Here is a 22,307-nt window from a genome sequence, read left to right on the forward strand (position 1 = left end):
CTCTTCGAGTCCCCCAGAAAAATCGGTCGTGGGCGGCAAGTGGAGACTGATAAAACTGCAAAATCAGACATCCGGCTGGAAAACTTATTTCTCACAGATCTCAGATGACTTTTACAGATCAGGATGTTTCTATGCCAGGAGGGGAAAACCTTTCTGAGATACGAACCGGCGCAACAGTTTTGCCAGGCTCTCCTCCCCACCTTGCCACCTTTCCGTACGCTGCACCCGACTTGAACAGATGGCAGAAAAAGACAAACAATAGAAATATTTCTATAGTTACCATAAGAAACATGAGATTGTTGCATATTACAAAAATAAAAGTGTGCAGTGTCACCCCAAGTGTGAACATACACATGTACTTTCTTTTTTTCAGTATAAGTTAGTAGGTTTAAAACAAAAATAAAATCTTCCAGTCAGCACCGCTCCTGCTCTGGCACCTGAATAACATGGTTCTCTTGAAGAGGGCACTGGGCTAACCCAAATGCCTTCAGAAAGTCTGCCTGATTCTCAGATCAAGGGCTGGAGTGGGGTGTATATAAACTGTTGGGGGGGTTGGAGTCACAATGTTTAATGAAAGGGTAAACGTTAAAAACAGCTCATCTTAGTGCCAGTCTGCAAGGTAATTATCCCGAACAGCAGGTTGGGACTACTGGGGATTTCTGGATGCCTCTAGATTAGGATTTGGGTGTCCTAGGTAGGGAGACCCTGGGGGGGATAAAAGGTTAAATCCAATTTGACTCTTTCTGGCTGGGCAGGGGATCTCTAGTAGTGAATATTCAGGAAGTAAAGGAGGAGCAACCCCTTTGCTCCTCACCTTTTCAACCCCATGGTGCATATGGGTGGTTCAGTGTTATTTTTGCCTAAAGTGATTTATGTTCCTTTTTTATTCTAAACACTAACCTGGGAGGAAAAGACTTGGGTAACCTTGGTTTCCTGCTGGCAAAATCACATTGGCTCAGGCTTAACCTGTACTTACAAGTTTTGCAAGCACAGCTCTGTTGGTCAGGCCTGGGAGGAACTAAGCTCCTGTAGCAGCATAGCTCGGGCTGCAGCAGTCCTAGTGTAGCCCCAGAAGGACCCTTTTGCTGACCTAGCTCATTTGGTCCAAGGAACTGGCTGAAATGAGTTTGCTGGTATAAACGCCAGAGGTATTCAGGCAAACTCCGTTAGCTAGAGACAACCCCTCCGAACGGGCCCCAAATTGTCCCAGCCCCAGCACCAAAGGAAGGGTGACCTCGGTAAGCAAGCTGGCGCTGGCTGAAAAGTGGGAAAACAATTTTGTGATCGGCTTCCAAGTTGTCTCCATTTCCTGGGGACCCACTTTCCATTTCCTGCGCTAAGATTTACACTGACATTTCTTTTTCAATTAAACTCACTATGGCCTATTTCCAATGACCCAACACCCCCCGGCTTCTTGCCTGTTTCAATAAAAGGCGTGATGAGCATCCCAATAAAAGCATGGCTGAAAATGCTGATAACCTCAGGAGATGGGTTTGGGGGGGGGGGGTGGCATCAAAGGGTTGTTTCAGAAAATCAAATAAAACAAAAGATCTGTGCCAAAACAATGTCTTGACCGCTCCTTCACTTTGCACCAGCAGCCAGGTACAGCTGGTTTTTGCCCTCATTCGGTAGTGAAAGGATGGGTGAATCTGATGGAAGAGAAGTGTTTGAGCTATAGATCTGGAGGAAGTTTGCATATGGGATTATTATAGACCACCTCAGCAGCACCATAGTTGCAAAAAGTCATTACAGAGGTGATATACCCATTCAGTACCATGCCTGTGGAAGCAGGGTTGAAGACAACTCCTGACGTCTGGGGAGGCAGTGGAAGGCAGAAAGGCAGCATGCAAGGACTCCCATCACACATCAGGGAAGCCCTGCCGCCACGAAGGGGGGTGCTCTTCCATGAGACGGGACAGTGCACAGGCATGTAAAAGGCTACGATTTTACATCCTTGACTATCATGTTTGTGTTGTCACTGATGCCCATGTTACTGCTGGCAGCGTTCTCCAGGGCCACTGCCCTCTGAATTTTCGCTGGCGTTTTCTTGCCTGTGAACTTCATGAACCTTTGTCCAGCCAAGAAGTATAAAATGGGATCCAAGCAGCTGTTGGTACTAGCTAGTGGCCTGGTCACTTTGTAGGCTAAGTTAATGGCATTGAGGGTGCTGCAGCCAAGGTCCCAGCTCCGGAAGGAATAATACAAGGTGCGAGTGATGTGGAAAGGCAGGAAGCAGACGATGAAGACCACCAAGACGATGATGATCATCTTGACAGACTTCTTCTTGGACTTGGACATCCGGGAGGTCCCCTGGGTGGGCTGCAGCAGCTTCCGTGCCATCAGGCAGTAAGACACAATGATGATCAGAAAGGGGATGCAGAAAAGAAGCACCAGCATCACCGAGCTGTAGATGACGAACTGGCCGAAGAGCTCCTTGCTTGACGTGTCATGGCAGGTAATCGCGTTGCACTTCATGGAGGTGGTGACAAAGAACAGCACCGGTGACTGGCAGATGATGATCACCAGCCAGACAATGCCCGACACCCTCCGGGCGTAGCGGACGTGGCCCCACTTCAGCGACTTCAGTGGGAAGCAGATGCCCATGAAGCGGTGAGCACTGATGCAAAGGAGGAAGAGGATGCTGCAGTAGAGGTTGGTGTAGAACAGGAAACGGACTATTTTACACAAGCCCACACTGAAGGGCCAGTTGTCCCCCTTGGCATAGTAATACACCAGCAGGGGCAAGGAGACCACGTACAGCGTGTCCGACACCGCCAGGTTGAACATGTAGGTGGTGGAGGCGTTCCAGGTCTTGATCCTGAAGAGGAAGATGTAGAGCGCCAGCAGGTTGAGACACAGCCCCACCACACACACGATGCCATAGGAGACGGGCAGCAGGATGTACTTGAACTCCTCGTCAAATTTACATTTGTAGGGGTTTTCGTCCGTGGCGCAGCCCGCGGCGGAGGTGTTGGTGCTCTTGGTCCAGGCGTGCAGCACGGTGAAGTTCTCCATCACCCTGGAAAACAAAAGGCGAGTGGTGAGCAAAGAGCGGGCAGGCCCCAAAGCAAGACAACTGATACGCTTGGCTCAGCAAACTTAATGCTGCAGGAAGATGATGCCCAGTGTCTGATGTCACATTGTAATTGTTATTTATATCATAATAGTACATAGAGGCCCCAGTGCAGATGATGGCCTCTCTGTGCCAGGTCTCATAGTAAGAGACCATCCCTGTTACAAAGAGCTGACAGTTTAGCAGGCAAAGGTTTGATTAGCTTAATTTCATATATGGAAATGTGAAGCCCAGAGAAATGAATAAACTCACCTAAGGCCATACACAAAGTCGGCAGCACAGCCAAAAATCAACCCCAGAGCTTCGGAGGTGAATATCCTAGGTGAACACCCTAATCACAGGCCCCACCCATCTCGCGAAGGACGTGCAGAAACCTGGTTACACAGCCATACCAGAAAAACTGGTTGGTTTTCAGACCAACCAGCGAAGGGCAGACACTCCTCCAAGCCGTGAGAAAAGTGTATCTTTATAAGCCACCACTAAAAAGGGTAGAGATTAGGGAACTGATTCCTTCAAGAAAAGATCCATCAAGGCTATAGGCCAAAGTGACTTCTGTAATAATCTGCAGAGACCTGCAGGTGGGAACAGGCATTGTAACAGGGTCAGTTTGGAAGGGGAGGCCAGCGAGCTTCTGGGAAGCTCCACGTGCTTGGGGATTGTGCAGCAGGTCTGTGCACGCTGCCTGATATGATTGCGAGCAGCAGCATTGAACACGGTGCGTTTACATAAAGATCCAGTCTGCGTAGTCCACGGCAGTGCTATGCACAAAAACAGCTCTGTGGTGCTTCTGATGTCTGTCCCCCTAAAGTCATATTCACATGTTGCTCCACTATCTGCATACTGAGAGAACTGCGGGCACAAAATCCAAACAGAAGGACGTGTATTCTCTAATCCTTCTCTTTAATCGCTCTGTCTGGGTGGAGCAGGAGAGGGTTTTTTAATGATTAGCTCTTGGGAGAGGCTGCCTAGGCTGGTCTGAGCTGTGGGAAGGCAAGTGCGTATGGACGAGCCTTAGCTAAGGTTGGAAGGATGGAGACATCTGAGCAGGTGGGTCCACATGCTTTAGCAAAGCGCTTTGCATTACTAGGTAACTGCCAGGCTGGGGACCCAAGCGGTGATAAAAAAAAGGGTCCCTTCAAGCATGCTTTGGCTTTGACCAAATTAGGACTTGCCTGTGCAAAGGGGCAAAGGCCCTGTTATAACTGCATTCCTGGATTGTCAGAGCCCCAGTACAGATCAGACTGCAACCACTGCTAAAGAGCCAGGCTGTAACACAGCTTGGACCTTTCTGTTTTCACCTCAATGGGCCCTCTGGCACCAAAGCCCATCCACACAGGCTGGGTAAGTTTTTGGAAGGGAACCTGCTTCTCAGGGAAGGAAGTAGAAGAAAACACCCAAATCATCCTGGTTATCTCGGCTCTATATTTAGGATCTCAGGAATGGAGCCGCCCATTGTTGGCCACCTGCCTGACCCTCACTTATTGTTGTTGTTATTCCCGGTTGTTATTTTTGGTAGTGTGTACTAGCAACTGAGTGATAAGGGAGGAATGGCTGAATAGTCATGAGGATTGTTTCACCCAGCGTGCATTTTAATTTATGTTTTTATTTAAAGTGAATTGACGTATAAGGGGAAGGTACCAGATCGGACAATGCTACAGGCTCTCAGGCTTCTCTGGTCCTCTATGGACAATAGCAGGGTGAATGTCCTTCACTGGGTGCCTCAGCTCTGATCTGAAAGTACTGGTGGCGTAAGCATGGCATTTAAAGGTTGGTTTTTGGGGAATTGACCTATAAGTATAGATATATGCATTAGAATGGTTCAGGATGGGCAGCAGGGATTAATTGATTTCTAGAGTCTGGGTCACACAGTCACACATTTTCACCTAGCCTTGGAAGCAGATAAGCTGTCTAACATAACAAGGCCAACAAGGACACATAGTCTGGAAAACAGAGGGAGTATGTACCATACTGTCCATAGCGCGAGATAAGGTGGCAACCAAATTAGAAGGCCCAGAAAGACCAAATTAGTATGTGTGCATGTGATAAGCTATGTGGACTGTGACAACCACACAGAAGGACCAACCAGTGATAGCCATGGATGAGGAGTCATTGCAGGGAAGGAGAATACAGAAGAAGGACTTTGGAGCAGCAAAGGGTCCCTCCCCATCCCACCTCCTTGTCCCTCCACGTCCTCTGCTTGGGTTCCCTCCTCGCCCCTCCTCCCTGTCCCCTGGGAAGGGTCCCCAAGGTCATCATGGACAGAGGGCACACCACTAGCCCATCTCATCCACCCCACTGGAGGGGGGGTGTGGGCCTCGGCTTCCCACCTCCAGACTGCTGACATCTGACACCGAAGAGACAGCCTCAGAGTGAAGACTGCGTCCTGGCCAGATGTACGTAGACTCTGATGACAGCCCTAGGATTTGGTAGGTAAATAAAATGGCTTGATTGTTTGTATTGTTTCTTTTCTGTTATCAATAAATTTGCCTATTATTGAATGGAAAGGTCATGGTTGGTCTGAGAGTGCCTCCCCCGCCCCCCCGAACAAGGTATCTGGATCCTAAATCCAGAGCCAACAGGTACCACAGCCGGCAGAGACAAAGAGCTGATTCTTTTTTCTGCTTACTCCGCAAATGCTGGTAATAGCTAGTGCTTGTGTGAGGCTCTCCTTGTGGTTTGGCTTGCTGCCCTCTAGGTAATGAACCAATTGGTTCCATGTGGACCACCAAGCAGCCGTCAGACAGTAACCACTTCTAGCCATCCCATTATGGGTTGGATTCAGATGAGGGACTTACAAGCAGAATGACAGAACCAAGTTTCCATATCCTGAACCATTTAGTCTCCAGCCTATCAGGATTCGTAACACATACACAGATGGATACATCTGTTGGCCCACCTCTTGAAAGCTCCTTACACTTTCACCAGCTCTTCCACCAAGTGAGCTGATGACAGACCAAATGATGAACTGCCAAAAGCTGATCTTTCCAAACATATACACGTGTGCGCGCGCACACACACACACACACACACACACACACACACATATGTTGAGCAAGACTGCAATATTTGCAAAAAGGCTAAAATATGACTTTGGAAACTGCTTAGCACTGAACATAAGGAGCCAAGTTGTATGTCCCCTTCTGCTCATCCATGGGGGTTCTGCTTTTTAGGCAGGTGGCTTAGTTTCCTTCTGACAAACTGCTGTGGTGCTTCCAACCCAGTTGTATGCAATAGCCCTGTGTAATGGCATCTATTTCATATAGATGGAAGGGTAGGATTGGTTGTAAACTGCCTAGATGGTCTCCAGGAAACATGAATAATGTTTTAAAGGTCCGTTCCTTTTTTTCCAACATTAAATTTCTGAACCTCGAGAGCCAGGAGCTTGTTGAATGACTTCAAGACTAAAACTGGCATAAAAAAAAATAAAAAATGAGGCAACTGTGGACCAAGCATCAGGAAGGTCTGTAGAGCTCATGAAGTTCAGTTCTTCAATCACGGGCTTTGCCTGCAGTGATTTGCTGGAAGGAGGAAGGGAAGAAAGGGAATTTCCCAACGCAGTTAAGACTGATGCAACTCCAATAGCCGTAGCAAGCTTGAGAGTCCTGCAGTACGGAAGTAGCTGCTAGCACTGACTAAAGCTCAGGGCATGCTGTTAACTTGAGTCATTGTATGAGTCTTATGACATTTGTTGTTTTTCTTCCTGCATTCACGCTGTGATGATTTAGGGCATGCCTGTGTGAATCTAGATCAAACGCAGGAAGGTGAGATTAGAAGGGACCCACTGTGCACCCATGGAGTAGATCCAGTGGCTAGGCTGTAACAGGGGATCAAAGTGCTTTTAGTAAAATGTGCAGCAGATCATAGGCTGGATCCAATGTCTTTGGAGGCTGGCTCTAGGGAACTGACCGCTGCTTTGGAGAGAAGCAATCAGAAGCAGAAGCAGGTAGGACTGGGCAGGTGGACAAGAATCACAGAATCACAGAAAATGAGGGTTGGAAGGGATGTCAGGAGTCCAACCCCGTGCTTAAAGCAGGACCACCCCCTTTCATAGTAGTAGCAGTAGTAGTAGTAGCACCAACTACATCATCCCAGCCAAAGCCTTGTCTAGCCCAGTCTTGAAAACCTCCAAGGATGGAGATTGCACCACCTTTCTAGGGAGCCTTTTCCAGTGTTTTACTACCCTCCTAGTGAGAAAATTCTTCCTAACATCTAACCTCAACTTCTCTTGCTGCAATGTGAGCCCATTGCTCCTTGTCCTGTCATCTGCCCCCACTGAGAACAGTCCAGCTTCATCCTCTTTGCAACCCCCTGCAGGGAGATGAAGGCTGCTATTAAATCCCCCTCAAGTCTGCTCTTCTCTAGACTAAATAAACCCAGTTCCCTCGGCCTCTCCTCACAAGTCCTGTCCCCCAGTACCCCAACCATTTTTGTCACCCTCTGCTGGACTCTCTCCAATTTGTCCACATCCTTTCTGTAGTGGGGAGCCCCAAACTGAACACAATACTGAAGATGTGGCCTCCCCAGTGCTGAATAGAGAGGAATAATCACTTCCCTGCATCTGCTGGCAACATGCCTGAAAGGGAAAGTCCATCTGGGACTTGAATAGATATTGATGCAATCCAAAGGGCCCTGGGCGTGGCAAGGACACTAAGGTATGCCAGCTTTGTTGCCTGTATCTCATGTGATCTCTATGAGTAAAGTATTTAGTCTGTGGTTAGAAATTCCTTTGCAGATCCAGTGCATCACTTGGTTACATGATCATATGGTCACAGAGTAAAATAGAAAACCACACGACTTCTGTGGCACTAGGGGAATATGCAACAGGTCCTAGAGAAGTTCACAAGACCTTCATTAGTTTCAGGGCCAAGAAAATAAGACTACAGTATCCCTGCTACCAAGAGGGATATCATGCTTGGGGTATGCCCCTGGAACATGTACCTGGAAGCCCAGAGCCAGACAGACCATGCCCAAAAGCTGCCCAGCCTCAGCACATCAAGAGCACCTCAGTCCTGAGGCTTGTGCGCAGCATGGAAGTTGGGTGAGTCTCCAGCACCAGGAGCACGCACAGACACAAGTTACTGAAGCTGCCCCATTTTGGAGCATCTTCATCTGAACCCTCATGAAATGAGGGTTCAGATTGTCGCAGGATCGAACCCTTTGAAAGCACTCTACAACCATGCACTTGTGTTTGGTCGCAGCTGCAGAGCACTTTCGGGGCCAGATCAGGCAAAAAATGTCACTTCTGTCTGCACCTCTGATGTTTCAATGCTGGATCCAAATGACCTGGTGCTGAAATGCCAGGAGAGCCCTGTCTACACCAAGGTTTCCACGATGGCTGCCAGCAGCAATGCTGCACTGAGGTTTGCCAGAAGAGGGGACTGTCCCTTCTAAAGAATGATGCAAAGGATGCACATAGCCCTGGCAGCCTGACCTGAACCCTATTGAAGTCAGTCGACTTGGGGTTGCAGGGAGGGATTTTTTATATGAACACTCTTCTACTTTTTCTCTTCCCTTCCCCATTTTCCATGTTGATCAGACCCTGGAGCAGGAACGGTGTCTTCAGCGATACATCGAAATGGCATTTATGCCTCCTCCTCGCAACGCCCACTTCTGAGAAGCCATTGGCAGACTCCTGCTTGCTTGGAAGCAATTAGTGATTGCTGTGCAGTAAGGGCCCCGCTGGCTAATGTTTGCACAGCACTGGGCAAACCCCTGTGCAGCTTTCTGTTAGAAAGCAGGAAGAAGGAACCTCAATGGGAAATCTTCCCTGCACTGAGAAATGTAGTTGTTGGCTTGAGAGAAGAATAATGAAGCTGAGAAAAGGTCAGGATGGGGACCTTAGCCGGTGTGTTGAGAGAGCTGTGGCTCTGCCCTCAGCCTTGGATCCTTTTTATGAACTTGGTGGCTTATGGTGCATTATATCATTCTTTTATCCGCATTATGCCAGAGCACCTAGGAGCACTGGTGATGGCAGAGGACCTCGGTGGACTGGGTGCTGCCACAAAACAGGTCAGAGATGGTTGCTGTGCCAAGCCCCTCACCAGACGGGAGAGAATAGATGGATACAGAGCACCAGGAGCATCCTCATTCCAGTGGCCTGATTCTCATTCATGTCAACACTGCTTTACAGTGCCAGGGGGTTGCCCAGTGCTCTCTGTGGGCACGAGAAGAGGGCCCATGGACTTCCTCTCTGAGAGGTGTGACGGTCCCCTTTGAGTCAGGAAACAAGCAGAACGAGAGCCCAAGGAAAGATGTCTCACTACCATACACAGTAACCTGAGCGCTCTCATCTCCTTGGGGCAGCATAGCACCATACTGAGTCAGCTCAGTGACAGGCATAAGTACAGTCCCTGAATGAGGATGAAGGAATGAGAAGGACTGTACCAATGCCTCTGGAATGGGGTATGCGCCCTCCCCAAAGGCAAAGATTGGGGCACCTGGGCTTAAAGTCCCCGTCCCCTGCCACAGCCTGGAGTCCCCCAGCTCACCCACAATATCCAACAGACCTGTGTCCAGGGGTCTGAGCAGACTCAGACTGAACTGACTGCTCATAGATTCATAGATTCATAGATGTTAGGGTCGGAAGGGACCTCGACAGATCATCGAGTCCGACCCCCTGCATAAGCAGGAAAGAGTGCTGGGTCTAGATGACCCCAGCTAGATACTCATCTAACCTCCTCTTGAAGACCCCCAGGGTAGGGGAGAGCACCACCTCCCTTGGGAGCCCGTTCCAGACCCTGGCCACTCGAACTGTGAAGAAGTTCTTCCTAATGTCCAGTCTAAATCTGCTCTCTGCTAGCTTGTGGCCATTGTTTCTTGTAACCCCCGGGGGCGCCTTGGTAAATAAATACTCACCAATTCCCTTCTGTGCCCCCGTGATGATCTTATAGGCAGCCACAAGGTCGCCTCTCAACCTTCTCTTGCGGAGGCTGAAAAGGTCCAGTTTCTCTAGTCTCTCCTTGTAGGGCTTGGTCTGCAGGCCCTTAACCATACGAGTGGCCCTTCTCTGGACCCTCTCCAGGTTATCCGCATCCTTCTTGAAGTGTGGCGCCCAGAATTGCACGCAGTACTCCAACTGCGGTCTGACCAGCGCCTGATAGAGGGGAAGTATCACCTCCTTGGATCTATTCGTCATGCTTCTGCTGATGCACGATAAAGTGCCATTGGCTTTTTTGATGGCTTCATCACACTGCCGACTCATGTTTGTCTTGGAGTCCACTAGGACTCCAAGATCTCTTTCTACTTCCGTGCCACCCAACAGGCCATTCCCTAGGCTGTAGGTGTGCTGGACATTTTTCCTCCCTAGGTGCAGCACCTTGCATTTCTCCTTGTTGAACTGCACACTGTTGTTTTCTGCCCACTTGTCCAACCTGTCCAGGTCTGCCTGCAGCTGTTCCCTGCCCTCCGGCGTGTCCACATCTCCCCATAGCTTTGTGTCATCTGCAAACTTGGACAGAGTACATTTCACTCCCTCGTCCAAGTCACTGATGAAGACATTAAAGAGTATCGGTCCAAGGACCGAGCCCTGTGGGACCCCACTGCCCACACCCTTCCAGGTTGAGACCGACCCATCCACCATGACTTTCTGGGTGCGACCCTCTAGCCAATTCACCACCCACCGGACTGTGTAGTCATCCAAGTCACAGCCTCTTAACTTGTTCATCAGTATGGGGTGGGATACCGTATCGAAGGCCTTCCTGAAGTCTAAGTATACAACATCCACCCCTCCTCCTGTGTCCAGGTGTTTCGTAACCTGGTCATAGAAAGAGACTAGATTGGTCAGGCACGATTTGCCCTCCACGAACCCGTGCTGGTTTCCCCTCAGCATAATTTGTCCTGCCGGGCTCTCACAAATGTGAGCCTTGATAATTTTTTCAAAGACTTTACCAAGGATGGAGGTGAGACTGACTGGCCTATAGTTGCCCGGGTCCTCCTTCCTCCCCTTTTTGAAAATGGGGACCACGTTGGCCCTTTTCCAGTCCTCCAGGACTTGGCCCGTGCACCACGAGCGTTCGAATATTCCCGCCAGTGGCTCTGCAATGATGCCGGCCAGTGCCTTCAGCACCCTCGGAGTGCCTTCAGCACCCTCATGTATGGGGCAGAAGTGGTGAGTCTTTTTCCCTCATCATCCAAGCTCCTGGGTGCTTGGCCTAACATCCCAGGTAGCACACATGTGCCAGAGGATTGGAGCAAGGGAATCCAGTCCAAAACTGCAAGACGGTGAACATGACCCAGCCAAAGAAAGGACTGTAAAGTAGAGGGACACGAGTAAAAGTGTCCAAGTTTTTCGGGAGGCAGAAGACACGGTGACACGTGACGTCTCCTAGAGCTGCATGGACCAGCCAGCACCACTTCTGCTTGCCATCGGCAGGCTGCCATTCAAATTTGGTATGTGTCTTGTAGGAAACTTTGGAGAGCATTGAGTATTTCCTTGGAAGCCAACTCTCACTGAGATTGGTGAAAAAATCCAACATCGCCTTAAAAGTGCAAGTGCAGCCTTCGGATGCTTGATGAAATGGGTGTTCAAAGATCACAACATCAGATCCGAAAGCAAGCTCGTGGTTTGTCAAGCCATTGTGATCCCCACCTTACTGTCCAGAGCTGAGACATGGGCAACATACAGGAGACACCTCAAGTCACTGAAGAAGTACCATCAATGCTGCCGGCAGAAGATCCTTCAAATCCAGTAGGAAGACAGATGCACCAACATTAGCATCCTCTCTCAAGGCAACGCCACAAGCATCGAGGCGATGACCAGGCACGTCATCCGGATATCCAACTCCAGACTCCTGAAGCAAGTTTTATTCTCCCAGCTCAGGCAAGGTGCACGCTCAAGGGGAGGGCAGAGGAAGCGCTTCAAGGACCTCCTCAAGGCCAACATGAAAAAAAGTAACATGGACATCAACTTGTGGGAAACTATCATCCAGGACTGCCCCAAATGGAGGAAGACCCTGCTGCATGGATCTCAGTACTTCAAAACCTTACGATGACAACAGGAGTCAGAAAAAAACTGAAGGACTGTATGTGCAGCTTCTCGCAGCTCAGGGAGCACGAATCGGTGAACCCTGGAGAAGTGGGGCTGGAAGGGACATCTAGAGGTCACATCTAGCCCATTTCCCTGTCTGAGGCAGGATCGGCCCTATCCAAACCAGCCCACCTAAATCCATAATCTAGCTTCTGAGTAAAACTACCATCAACCCTGGCACGACATGAGACATCACACCCTAACCCGCCACAGGTAAAGCAGCCCAGCCCACGGCAGCCCAGCTGCAGAGCTAGGCACAGGCCAGGCTGCTACAAGACTGGCCTAGTGATGGGACACAGCATTGCTATCAACCGATGAACCCATCATACAGCCAAACTACTTAACCGCTCTGAGCCCTGGTGTCCCCACCTGCGGGGGCACGATACTCCTCCTCTGTAGGAACAGTACTCCTCCTTGGTAGAGCCCAGTTCTGCAAAAGAACAGCGCTACACCCAGGATTTAGGATCAGGACTGCTATTTGCAAGCGTATTTGATCACTGTTGTCCCCAAGTGGCTGAAATCAGACCTGTCCAGGTATCAGTGGATAGCTATATCACTATCTTCTGGTCGGCCAGCATGCATTTAGGAGTAGAATAAGATTGCTCTTTGCTCAGTGGCTGAAATGAGACCTGTCCCGGTATCGGTGGATATGTTGCTATTGGGCAGGGCCAACACAAAGATGAGAAGTTGGGGCTTGCTTTTTGCTTAAGTCAAATCCTGGGCTATTTTCCTCATGCCACGTAAGAGCAATTTAGGTGACAAGTGGAGACTTTCATGTCTACCTGTTGCAAAGGGAGCCCGGCCTATACTCTGGGTCTGGCTTTGCCATGTAATTATGGAGCCAGTGCTAACTCCCAGCGGCGAGTTGTCTCCTAACCTCCTGCATGACATTGCTTATTGCAACCTGAAGGCAGCGGTGGCTTGGTCCAGAGAGTTGATCCCCTCCCTTTTTGTCCCAGTGCCCTACATTCCTGAGACACAACCTGCTGTGTGTGTCTGGCTCGAATGCCTGCTGCCCGCCCTGCCTGCCACCCACACAACCCCTCCGTATCTGCACTGTGATCCACACATCCTGGTATGCCAGGCAGGTGCCCTTCCCTAGAGGCAAAGCAGTGTCTGGAAGTGAGAGGGCAAACCTGAGAGTGTGTGTGCCCGGGGCTTCAAGCAGCTACTGAGACACGGGGGAAAGGAGCAGACTGGAGAGGAACGGTGTTGTTCCTTTGCGTGATGGCATCCAGGCTGGGGCTGATCCCAAATGCCCACTGACTTCCAAAAGCAAACCCAAGGTGAGCGCACGGGTTTGCAGCAGTTCCTGCAAAGGGTCAGGATGGGATCCTGTGCAGATACTTCCTGAGACCCGTCTCCTGTCAGACATCTGGAGGAGTTGCTATCAAGTCCAGTGCCAGGGACACACTGGGGGCACTCAATGCTCTACTTGCAGGCTTTTACAACAGATTTGGTCTCCAGTGTCTGACTGGGAGTAGCACAGGGATGCAGGGCAGCTGGGTAAAATTCAACCCTGGCAAGAAGGGAACTAAGGAAACCCCCTTGGGTGCTGCAGAGAGGCACCTACCCTCTAGTTGTGCAAGCTGGGCAGAGCCTCAGGGGTCCAGCGGGACCTCTCATTGCTTTTCACGCCTAAGGCACCCCACTGCCTTCTGCTTTTGGCTGGCCAGGAAGCTGCTCCTAGAAGTCCCCTGTGCTGCTCATCATCTCCCCTGGGGACCCCCAACAAAAGTTACGAGCATCACAGTGCTGCGGCTGCCTAAGCCCAGGGGCTTGGCCTTCCTGGCACTGAGATCTTATGAATGGGCTGCAGAAATCAGACTGAGCCCAGGATCAAACCACCTTGAAGACAAAAGCAAAGAACCTTGTCTCTGGACTTGGCTGTAGGCAATGATTCCTCTAGCGGCTGGCAACACAAGCTTGCATTGATTATATATGTGTGTGATACCTCCTTCAGCCAATTCAGTAGACAGGCAGAGTTTATCAGGTCTGCTAAAGTGTCCAGATAGGGAGATGGAAGTGATATAATTACCTGGGAAAACAGAAGTTTTATTGGACTGGCACCAGGGACCTCAGATCCGGATCTGCCTTCTGGGCTTCAGAACCGCTGTTGAACCCTAAGCTCCCTTCCTACAGTCTACCCATCATAGCTCATGGGCATCGGCTTGGCTGGCAGGGGCAGTGCCCAAAAAGACTGCAGCCGCTATCCACTGATGACCTTGGGTGCTCTCAAGGAAGGTCCAGGGACAAATGCTTCCTTACTACAGATGGACCTTGGTCTAGGTACAATGTGTGTGCACAGTGGAAATGATTCAGGGGGCAGGACATGAATAACCATGAGTTTTCAAGAGAAAACATCCTGCTCACAGTCATGTCCTGGACGCTGTTTTGCAAGCAGTTCTGAGCAGCTGCTGTGTTATATTCACACACGGCGCCTGGAAGCATCTGGCTCTTGAAGGAGTCCATCTATCACATCTCTCCTGTTTCTTTCACAGAGAAAAAAAAAAGATTACACCAAAATAAAAGTACTTCCCTGTCCTCGTCTCAGTTGGGAGCAGCAGAGCACAGGAGCTGTGATTCAAAGTTAGGTTCACAGGGGGACCTGCCTTCTCTGGAAACCTGGGGTCGCAAAATGCAGTGCAGTTGATCTCAATACTCGCTGCAACTTGTTTTAAAGGGACAGAGCTGTGAAGCTTGCGTTTCACATTTAGATTGTGTTTAAAAGATAAATAAAAGGCTGTGTGGCCTGATATGAAGAGAAAGTATGTGGATCGTTTGGAAACGTCCGTGGAAGCAGCCTTTCAGCAATCTCAACCTTGGAAGTGCAAACCCAATAGCCTTGTGCTGATGCAGATAAACCAGCAAGAGAACGGACTAGAGAGAACCCACCAACTTCCACTCGCAAGGCGCTGGCAGACATTCATTTAATGATGAGAGAGGATCTGCCACACGTGCACAGCAGGAAGCACGATTCTTGGGATCAGGGATCAGATCTCAACTGGGCAACTGCCAGCACAGGTTGCTGGGGGCATGAGGCTGCGAGTGTTGGAGGGGAGTGGGGATTGATTGCCCAGCTACACACATGGTTTTTAGACGTCCTGGTGCCCCATGACCTTCAAAACATGCGTGTGCAGACGAGCTTCATATGGCATGTCTTCAAATTGAAGTGCCTTAAAAGTGACCCATGAAGATGTTCTGCATGATATGTTTCAGGGATGTATTTGGTAGCCGTGTTGGTCTGAGACAAAAAGAAATGCAATAATCGAGAACTCTTGGTTCAGAAACGAGGCCTTTTATTAGACCAACTGAGAAATCACAAAAAAATGGTCTGTTTCTGCAAGCTGTCAGGCTCAAAGGCCCTTCATCAGGCTCAGGGAAAATTAAAGATGGTACAAAGTTCCTCATAGGTAGGAAATAAACTTCATTTATTTGAATGGGACAGATTTCCATCTCCAGCTTCCTCTGTGCACAAATGAAGTTTATTTCCTACCTATGGGGACTTTGTACCATCTTTAATTTTCCCTGCCCCTGGTGAAGGGACCCTTTGAGCCTGAAAGCTTGCAGAAAAAGACCTTTTTTTTTGGTTGCGATTTCCTAGTTGGTCTAATAAAAGGCATCGTTTCTGAACCAAAAGTTCTAGATTTTTGCATTTCTACATGACATGTGACATCTTTGTAGCACACTTGCCATTTTCTGGTGTGCAAACACAGTTCCTGTTGTTTTCAATGGAAATTGTATTTGGTCCAGAATGTGACATTCATTCATCAGGTCTCACTACTTAAGTTCCCATGCAAACAACGGACCTGTTAAATAGAAGGATTTGATTTTTTTAAAGAAGTTTTCTGGTTCTGAGACCCTGGGAACAGTAACAAAAAATGCAATCTCTAAATCAGTAGCGCTTCCTTTCCCTCGCTCTTTGGTTATCCTGTCCATGGACATTGCTTTGATAGTGCAAAGGAGCTTTAGAGCTACAGATGGATGCTCACCAGCATCCCTTTAAAGGCTGTTTCATAGTTTCATAGTAGCTAGGGTCAGGAGGGACCTGAACAGATCACCTCGCCTGACCCCCTGCCACAGGCAGGAATGGATGCTGGGTTCACAAGACCCCAGACAGGTGATCGTCCAACCTCCTCTTGAATTTGCCCAAGGTAGGGGCGAGGACCACTTCCCTGGGAAGTTGGTTCTAGATTTTGGCCACCCTAACTGTAAAATATTGCCTTCTGATCTCCAACCTAAACCTATTCTCCATCAGCTTCTTATCATTGTTCCTCGTCACCCCAGGTGGTGCTGGGGAGAAAAGGGCTCTACCTGTTTGCTGTTGATCCCCCTTGATGAGTTTGTAGGCAGCCACCAGGTCCTCCCTCAGCCTCCTCTTGCTGAGGCTGAACAGGTTCAGGTCCTTCAGTCTCTCCTCGTAGGGCCTGTCCTGCTGCCCTCTCACCAAGCGGGTGGCCCTCCTCCAAACCCTCTCCAGGCTGGCCACATCCTTCTTGAAGTGCGGCGCCCAGTACTGGACACAGTACTCCGACTGCGGCCTGACCAAAGTCGCATTGAGGGGGAGGATCACCTCTCCGGACTGGCTTGAGATGCACCTTTGGATGCACGACAAGGTATGGCTGGCCTTGCTGGCTGCGGTCTGGCAATGGCGGCTCATGTTCATCTTGATCCCTTTCCGCCTCTGTGCTTTCAAGAGGGGAACTTCCCAGCCTGTATGTGTGCTGTGGATGCCTTCTCCCAAGGTGCAGCACCCTGCATTTGTCTATGTTGAGCCCCATCCTATTCTCGTCAGCCCACTTCTGCAGTCTGCCTAAATCTAGTTGCAGCCTCTCTCTCCCTTCAAGTGTGCCCACCTCGCCCCACATCTTAGTGTCATCAGCAAACTTGGACAGCGTGCTTCCACACCCTTGTCCAAGTCGCTGATGAAGATGTTAAACAGTGCGGGCCCGAGGACTAAGCCCTAGGGTACCCCACTGCTCACATCTCACCAGGTTGAGTACAACCTGTCCACCACTACTCTCTGAGTGCGCCCCATCAGCCGATTTTTTACCCATCCAACTGTGCAGGCATCAATGCCTCAGTCACTTAATTTATTGATGAGGATGGGGTGAGAGACAGTGTCAAAAGCCTTCTTAAAGTCTAGAAAGACTAGGTCCACGGCAACACCATCATCCAAGGATTTAGTCACTTGGTCATAAAAGGCAATCAGGTTGGTCTGGCAGGACCTGCCTTTGATGAACCCATGCTGATTGCCCCTGAGCATGATCTCCCCTGCCGGCCCCCACGTGTGCTCCTTGATGATCCTCTCCAAGAGCTTCCGGAGCACCGAGGTGAGGCTTACAGGCCTATAGTTACTTGGGTCCTCCTTCCTCCCCTTCTTGAAAATAGGGACCACATGAGCCAGTTTCCAATCCCCTGGCACCTGGCCACATGACCATGAATGCTCATAGAACCGGGCCAAGGGCTCCATGATGATTCCTGCCAGCTCCCTCAACACCCTTGGGTGGAGGGCATCTGGCCCTGCAGATTTAAAAATGTCTAGCCCTTCCAGAAGATCCTAACTACATCTGCGCTGACTGAAGGCCTGGCAGAGCTATCCCCAAGATTGTCCCTACCTCTGGTAGGTGGGATATCTCGGTCCCTGTTCAGGAAAACAAAGGCAAAGAAACTGTTAAAAATACCAGCTTCTTGTCTGGCGTGGCCACCAGATTACCGTTTGCGTCTTGCAGGGGCCCTACACTGCGTGGTGCCCTCTTCTTGCTCCCAACATACTTGAAAAAGGACTTTTTGTTGTTCTTTATCCTGGACGCTAGCCTGAGCGCCATCTCTGCCTTGGCCTTCCTAGTAGCCCTCCTGCACTCCCGGGCTGCAGAGGAGTACTCCTCCTTGGTGACAGCTCCTCCCTTGCACTGGTTGTGCGCCCCACTTTTAGTCCTCAGGCATTGCTGAATGCCCTTGCTGAGCCAAGGGGGTTTCTGAGCACTCTTACCCCCTTGCTTCTCTCAGGGACTGCTGTCCTTTGGGCTTATTGCTATACTCTGTAAAGCCCTGTAATAGAAAGTAGGGCTGGAAAGGACCTTAGGAGGTCACATCTAGTCAAACCTGCTGCTTAAGGAACGACCAGCCCTGTCTACACCATCCCAGACCAGTGTTTGTCTAACCTGCTGTTAAAAACTCCTAACAGAGATCCCACAGAGTCTCTAGGGAATCTGCACCCGAGCTAAACCACCCTCCGAGTTAGAAAATCCCTTATAACATTGAACCTGTCTCTTCCTTGTTGCAAGTTAAGCCCAGGACTTCCTATCCCCTGAGGACACAAGAGAGCTTTAGTGTAAAGGAGAAGGACAGCCTGTCACCTCTCTGTGGCAGGGGCTGTCTCGTCCCACCTGTCCGTAATAATGAGGCCTCTGTCTGGTCTGGCACCTAGAGGTGCTTCTGCAATAAAAATAGTTAGGAGGTGGCTCACGCCCTACTTAGACATCTAAATAAGAGCGGCCTAATTATTCACAGAGCTGAGTACCTCCAGTGCCTAATGGCTTTAATTGGGGGTGCAGCCACCTATGGAAACAAAGCCAGCCACTGTCGAGATGTTTGACTTTAAATACCCTTTGGAAATATTTTCCCCTAAGGTTTTATTTGGCACAGGCGGTTTAGAGGAGTTCTTTAGGTGACAGGGTCCTGTCTGTTAACACCTGGGCTGGGACCACTAAATTGAAGGTGGGGTCACAGAGAGGATCCTGGGCAATGAATCAGGAGATTTTATAATCTCAGGAGATCCAGTCCTGGCTCAGTTACTAAAACCTTTTGTATCCTGAGCAAGATGCTTCATATGCTGGCGCCTCCCTAGGTATAATGGCGCCTCTCTAGATGGGTGCATTTGTCCGATGCTGAACACAGTGTTTCTTCATCTTTTTAGACTTGAATCCCTCCCCCTCCCCCCCCCCCCCAAATGCCAGCTCTAAGTTTTCACTCATTTTTTGACTACAGAAAAATACTTGAGCAATTCTTCTGCAAAGAGCTCAGAAAGCCCACAGGAGGCCAGAATGGTTTGGATCCTACGAACTTCAATCTCTGGATTGATCTTGTGAATGATGTTTGCACACCTAACAGTGCTGACATTGTATGGCACCTTGGGGCACCCTTGAAAGGATCTCAGAGCACCTCAGGGTGCCTCAACCCCCTGGTCAGTACAACAAGGCCTTGAGGTTGGGTGTCTGGGGCAACAGGAAAATTAATCCACATTAACTGAAGGGGTGAACTGAAAGTGAATGAGTTAAACTGCATCCGCCCCCCATACAAATACTCTTCTTCTATGTTAAAAAGGCCTTACTATATTTTAGCTTAATTCGCTCCCAAAGTTAATTATGCTAAACTGAATTAAGGCACTTAAAATCTGAACGATGCTTTCCATGGGGGGTTAATGCAATGCAACGGATTCACTTGGAAAGCTCATTCAGATTAATTTTCCTGGGCGTCCCTGTGTAGACAGCCCCATCAGCTGTGCATCTAGGTGTGGATTCAGAATAACTCCACAGACATCTCTGGGGACTTAACCTTTGCACCGGAGAGCAGAAGCGAACACGGTTACTACCAATTCTGCCCCGGATTTTGTGCTTAAGGTTAAAAAACTCCACTAAGCCACATTCATTTATAGCATTTCCACCACTGTCTCTTTTTAAAACAGACAGGAGCAGGCTGTGTGTTGTTTTCTCTGCTGGAACGTGTGGTTGTTTAGTGGGATTGTCAGTCCCCAGTCTGCATCGGGAACCATTGGAGACCCTGGGAACCAAAAAGCCTGGCATATTTTTCCCCCTTCTGGGAGCCTGGTTAAGATCCTCAGTAACCAAAAGAAAATATTCAAAAGACTATGACCTTACAGAGCTCTGTCTGGACCAGAAAAACCAGCGTGGGGGGTAAATGCCTTGATGCTATGCTCCGGGGGTGCTGGTCATAGCCATGTTGGTCTAAGGACATAGGCAGGCTTGGGTCCCTGGTTAAACGGGATATTTTTTACTGATGTTATGCTGTGCAGTCAGGACCTGGGGCTGAGAATCTGCTTAGCATCCTGCACATTAGGGGTAAAGAAGGGCACCCTGAAGCCTAGCTCCTCCACACCCACCCTCCTCCCCGCTTCCTCAACCTCAGGTTGCGACTGGGCTCTGCTTTGCCTTCTGTAGCTCCAAGCTCTGCAAAACCTCCGACCAGAGAGAGATGGGCCCAAGCTGCAGAATCAGAATCCAGATTCACCCTTTCCCAAAGTCCAGGCGGACAGACAAAGCAATCATTAGGGAGCGAGCTTCAAACAAACCCGAGGACTCCTTTGCCCTGCTGCCTGTTGTTAACCTGTGGGACTCAGCGCCACAGGATGTTGAGGAGGCAGATAACCGAACCAGGTTCCCAAGGCGGTTGGGCCAATTCAGGCAGGATGGGTTTTAGACGTGAGAGTGCAGGGGCGACCTCCAGATGAGGACTTCCCAGGCCCCTGAATGCAGGAGCGGGGCAGGGGATGGGTGGCTCTGGGTGGGCCCTGCTTACACACTCGTTCCCTTATAATCCATACCCTGCTGCTGTGGGAGACAGGGCACTGGGCTGGAGGGACTGGGGCTCTGACCCAACAGGATAGCTCTGGTGTTGTCTTGGGCTGGGCTTTGATCATCCCCTGGCTAGCACGGCTCCCTGGGTGGGATCCCCAGCCAGGCCTCCTCCTCCTCCTTTTCTAAACTCCCCATATTCCTCCCTGCCAGCCTCTGTAGGTCCCTCCCCGATAATCTCTTCATACAGCCTGACCTTGTTCCCTTCTAGGCCAGCCAGACTACTTCTCCCCACTTGGCTTCGGACACTCCCCGTCCTGCGCTGGCTCCCCAGTTGTGCAGCACGTGCTTCCTGTCCTTCCCTTCAAAGTCCTAGCTTGCATGGCCCTTCCTGCATCTCTGACCTGCTCCCCCTGGGACTCTTCTCTGTGCACTCAGTGCCCCACTGTTGTCTCTTCGCCACCCTGCAAGTGGACCTTCCAGCTCAGACCAGCCGCCCATCCTCATTCATCTCCTTCTGCAAAGAGCCCCCGTGGGACTAGCCGCACGGGATGGTGCTGTTCCCTGGAGCCAACGGGTCTGAGTCTGGCCCTGCATGTTCTAGTGTTGCCTCCGTGCTGAATAGAGACAGCAGGCATCTTCCCACTGACTTCAATGCCCGGAGTGCATTTAAATCCTCTGGTCCTGGAAGCCCCTGATTCTCCAAGGATCTTGCAGTTCACTGGGGAAATCTGGTTCTCTTGTGTTGCTCATCTTCTCCCTTTTAATCCCCCCCCCCCCAATTCACGTTATCCCCTCTGCCCCACTGCATGCCCACGAGTGTCGTGGGCTTCAGGAGAAACCTTGCAGCCCTTCTCACTCGTGTGGCTTGTGGTAGATCAACTCCGGGCCCGAAGCAGGGGAGATGAACACCAGCATGCCGTGAGGGCCTTCGCAGGGGTGGATGTGGGAAGCAGCTGGTGGATCTTGGCTGCTCTGGGAAGCAGGGCCGCTTCGGTCAGAGCCCTGGCGCTTGTCCCGTGCTCCCACCTCCTCAGCTCTTGCCAAATACACAAGACGGTGGTGCGATGCACCGAAGGAGGGTGGTGGGAGGGCTTTGCTCACGATCCTGCAGCCTGTTTTGTGGCTGCTGCACCCTCGGAGACAGCTCCCTGCTTGGCATTCATGCCACCCTGCAGAGGAGGGAACACCCTGCCACAGCATCACCCTGCTCCAGCCCTGGCTCCTCTGAGTGCCCCTCCGCCCTCCGCCACTGCAGACAGACTGTTGTTTTTGTAGCCGAGACACAGCTGTATCGTGGGCAGCGGCTGTATTTTGAAACCCTGCGCAGGGAACGGGCTGGCTCCAGCTTTCTGCTTTTCTTCTCCTCCGCTGCGGTGCAGCGTTAGACACCCACCAGCCCCTGCAGTGGGCTAGTAGTTCTCCAAAAGTGGGGGGGAAGTTCATTTGGGTGCCTCCATTTCCCCTTCTCCCAGTGACATTTGGAAAACCTTCCAACACGACTGTGATTGAACATTTGCATTGCTCCCGCACCCACAAACCCTGGCCAACCAGCAGGGCACATGACTCCTAATCCCCTGCACTGATTAGCACTGATAGAAGTGCTGTGGGCTGTATTTTTATAGATACCACTGAAATGCAAGGCTGACATGCCTGTGGAAATCCTGCCCTCAGG

At 50.3% G+C, this 22,307-nt stretch overlaps 1 protein-coding gene across 2 annotated transcripts in view; it reads right to left on the reverse strand.

The window, feature by feature from the left end:
• Positions 1-259: 259 nt before the first annotated feature.
• Positions 260-22,307, reverse strand: part of P2RY2 (purinergic receptor P2Y2) — a 31,037-nt gene continuing 8,989 nt past the window's right edge. Inside the window, exons 1-2 of one of the 2 annotated variants that reach the window (XM_019489665.2) lie at positions 14,472-14,583; positions 260-3,019 (exon numbers count right to left, since the gene is read on the reverse strand). In XM_019489665.2, the coding sequence (XP_019345210.1) occupies positions 1,939-3,015 (1,077 nt within the window). In that variant the 5' untranslated portion in view covers positions 3,016-3,019; positions 14,472-14,583 and the 3' untranslated portion in view covers positions 260-1,938. Of the gene's footprint in view, positions 3,020-14,471; positions 14,584-22,307 lie in introns of those variants that run through there. The other variant, XM_006267842.4, reaches the window with a different exon arrangement.

Source organism: Alligator mississippiensis, chromosome 1, assembly GCF_030867095.1.
Source record: "Alligator mississippiensis isolate rAllMis1 chromosome 1, rAllMis1, whole genome shotgun sequence".
NCBI classification, from domain to species: Eukaryota; Metazoa; Chordata; order Crocodylia; family Alligatoridae; genus Alligator; species Alligator mississippiensis.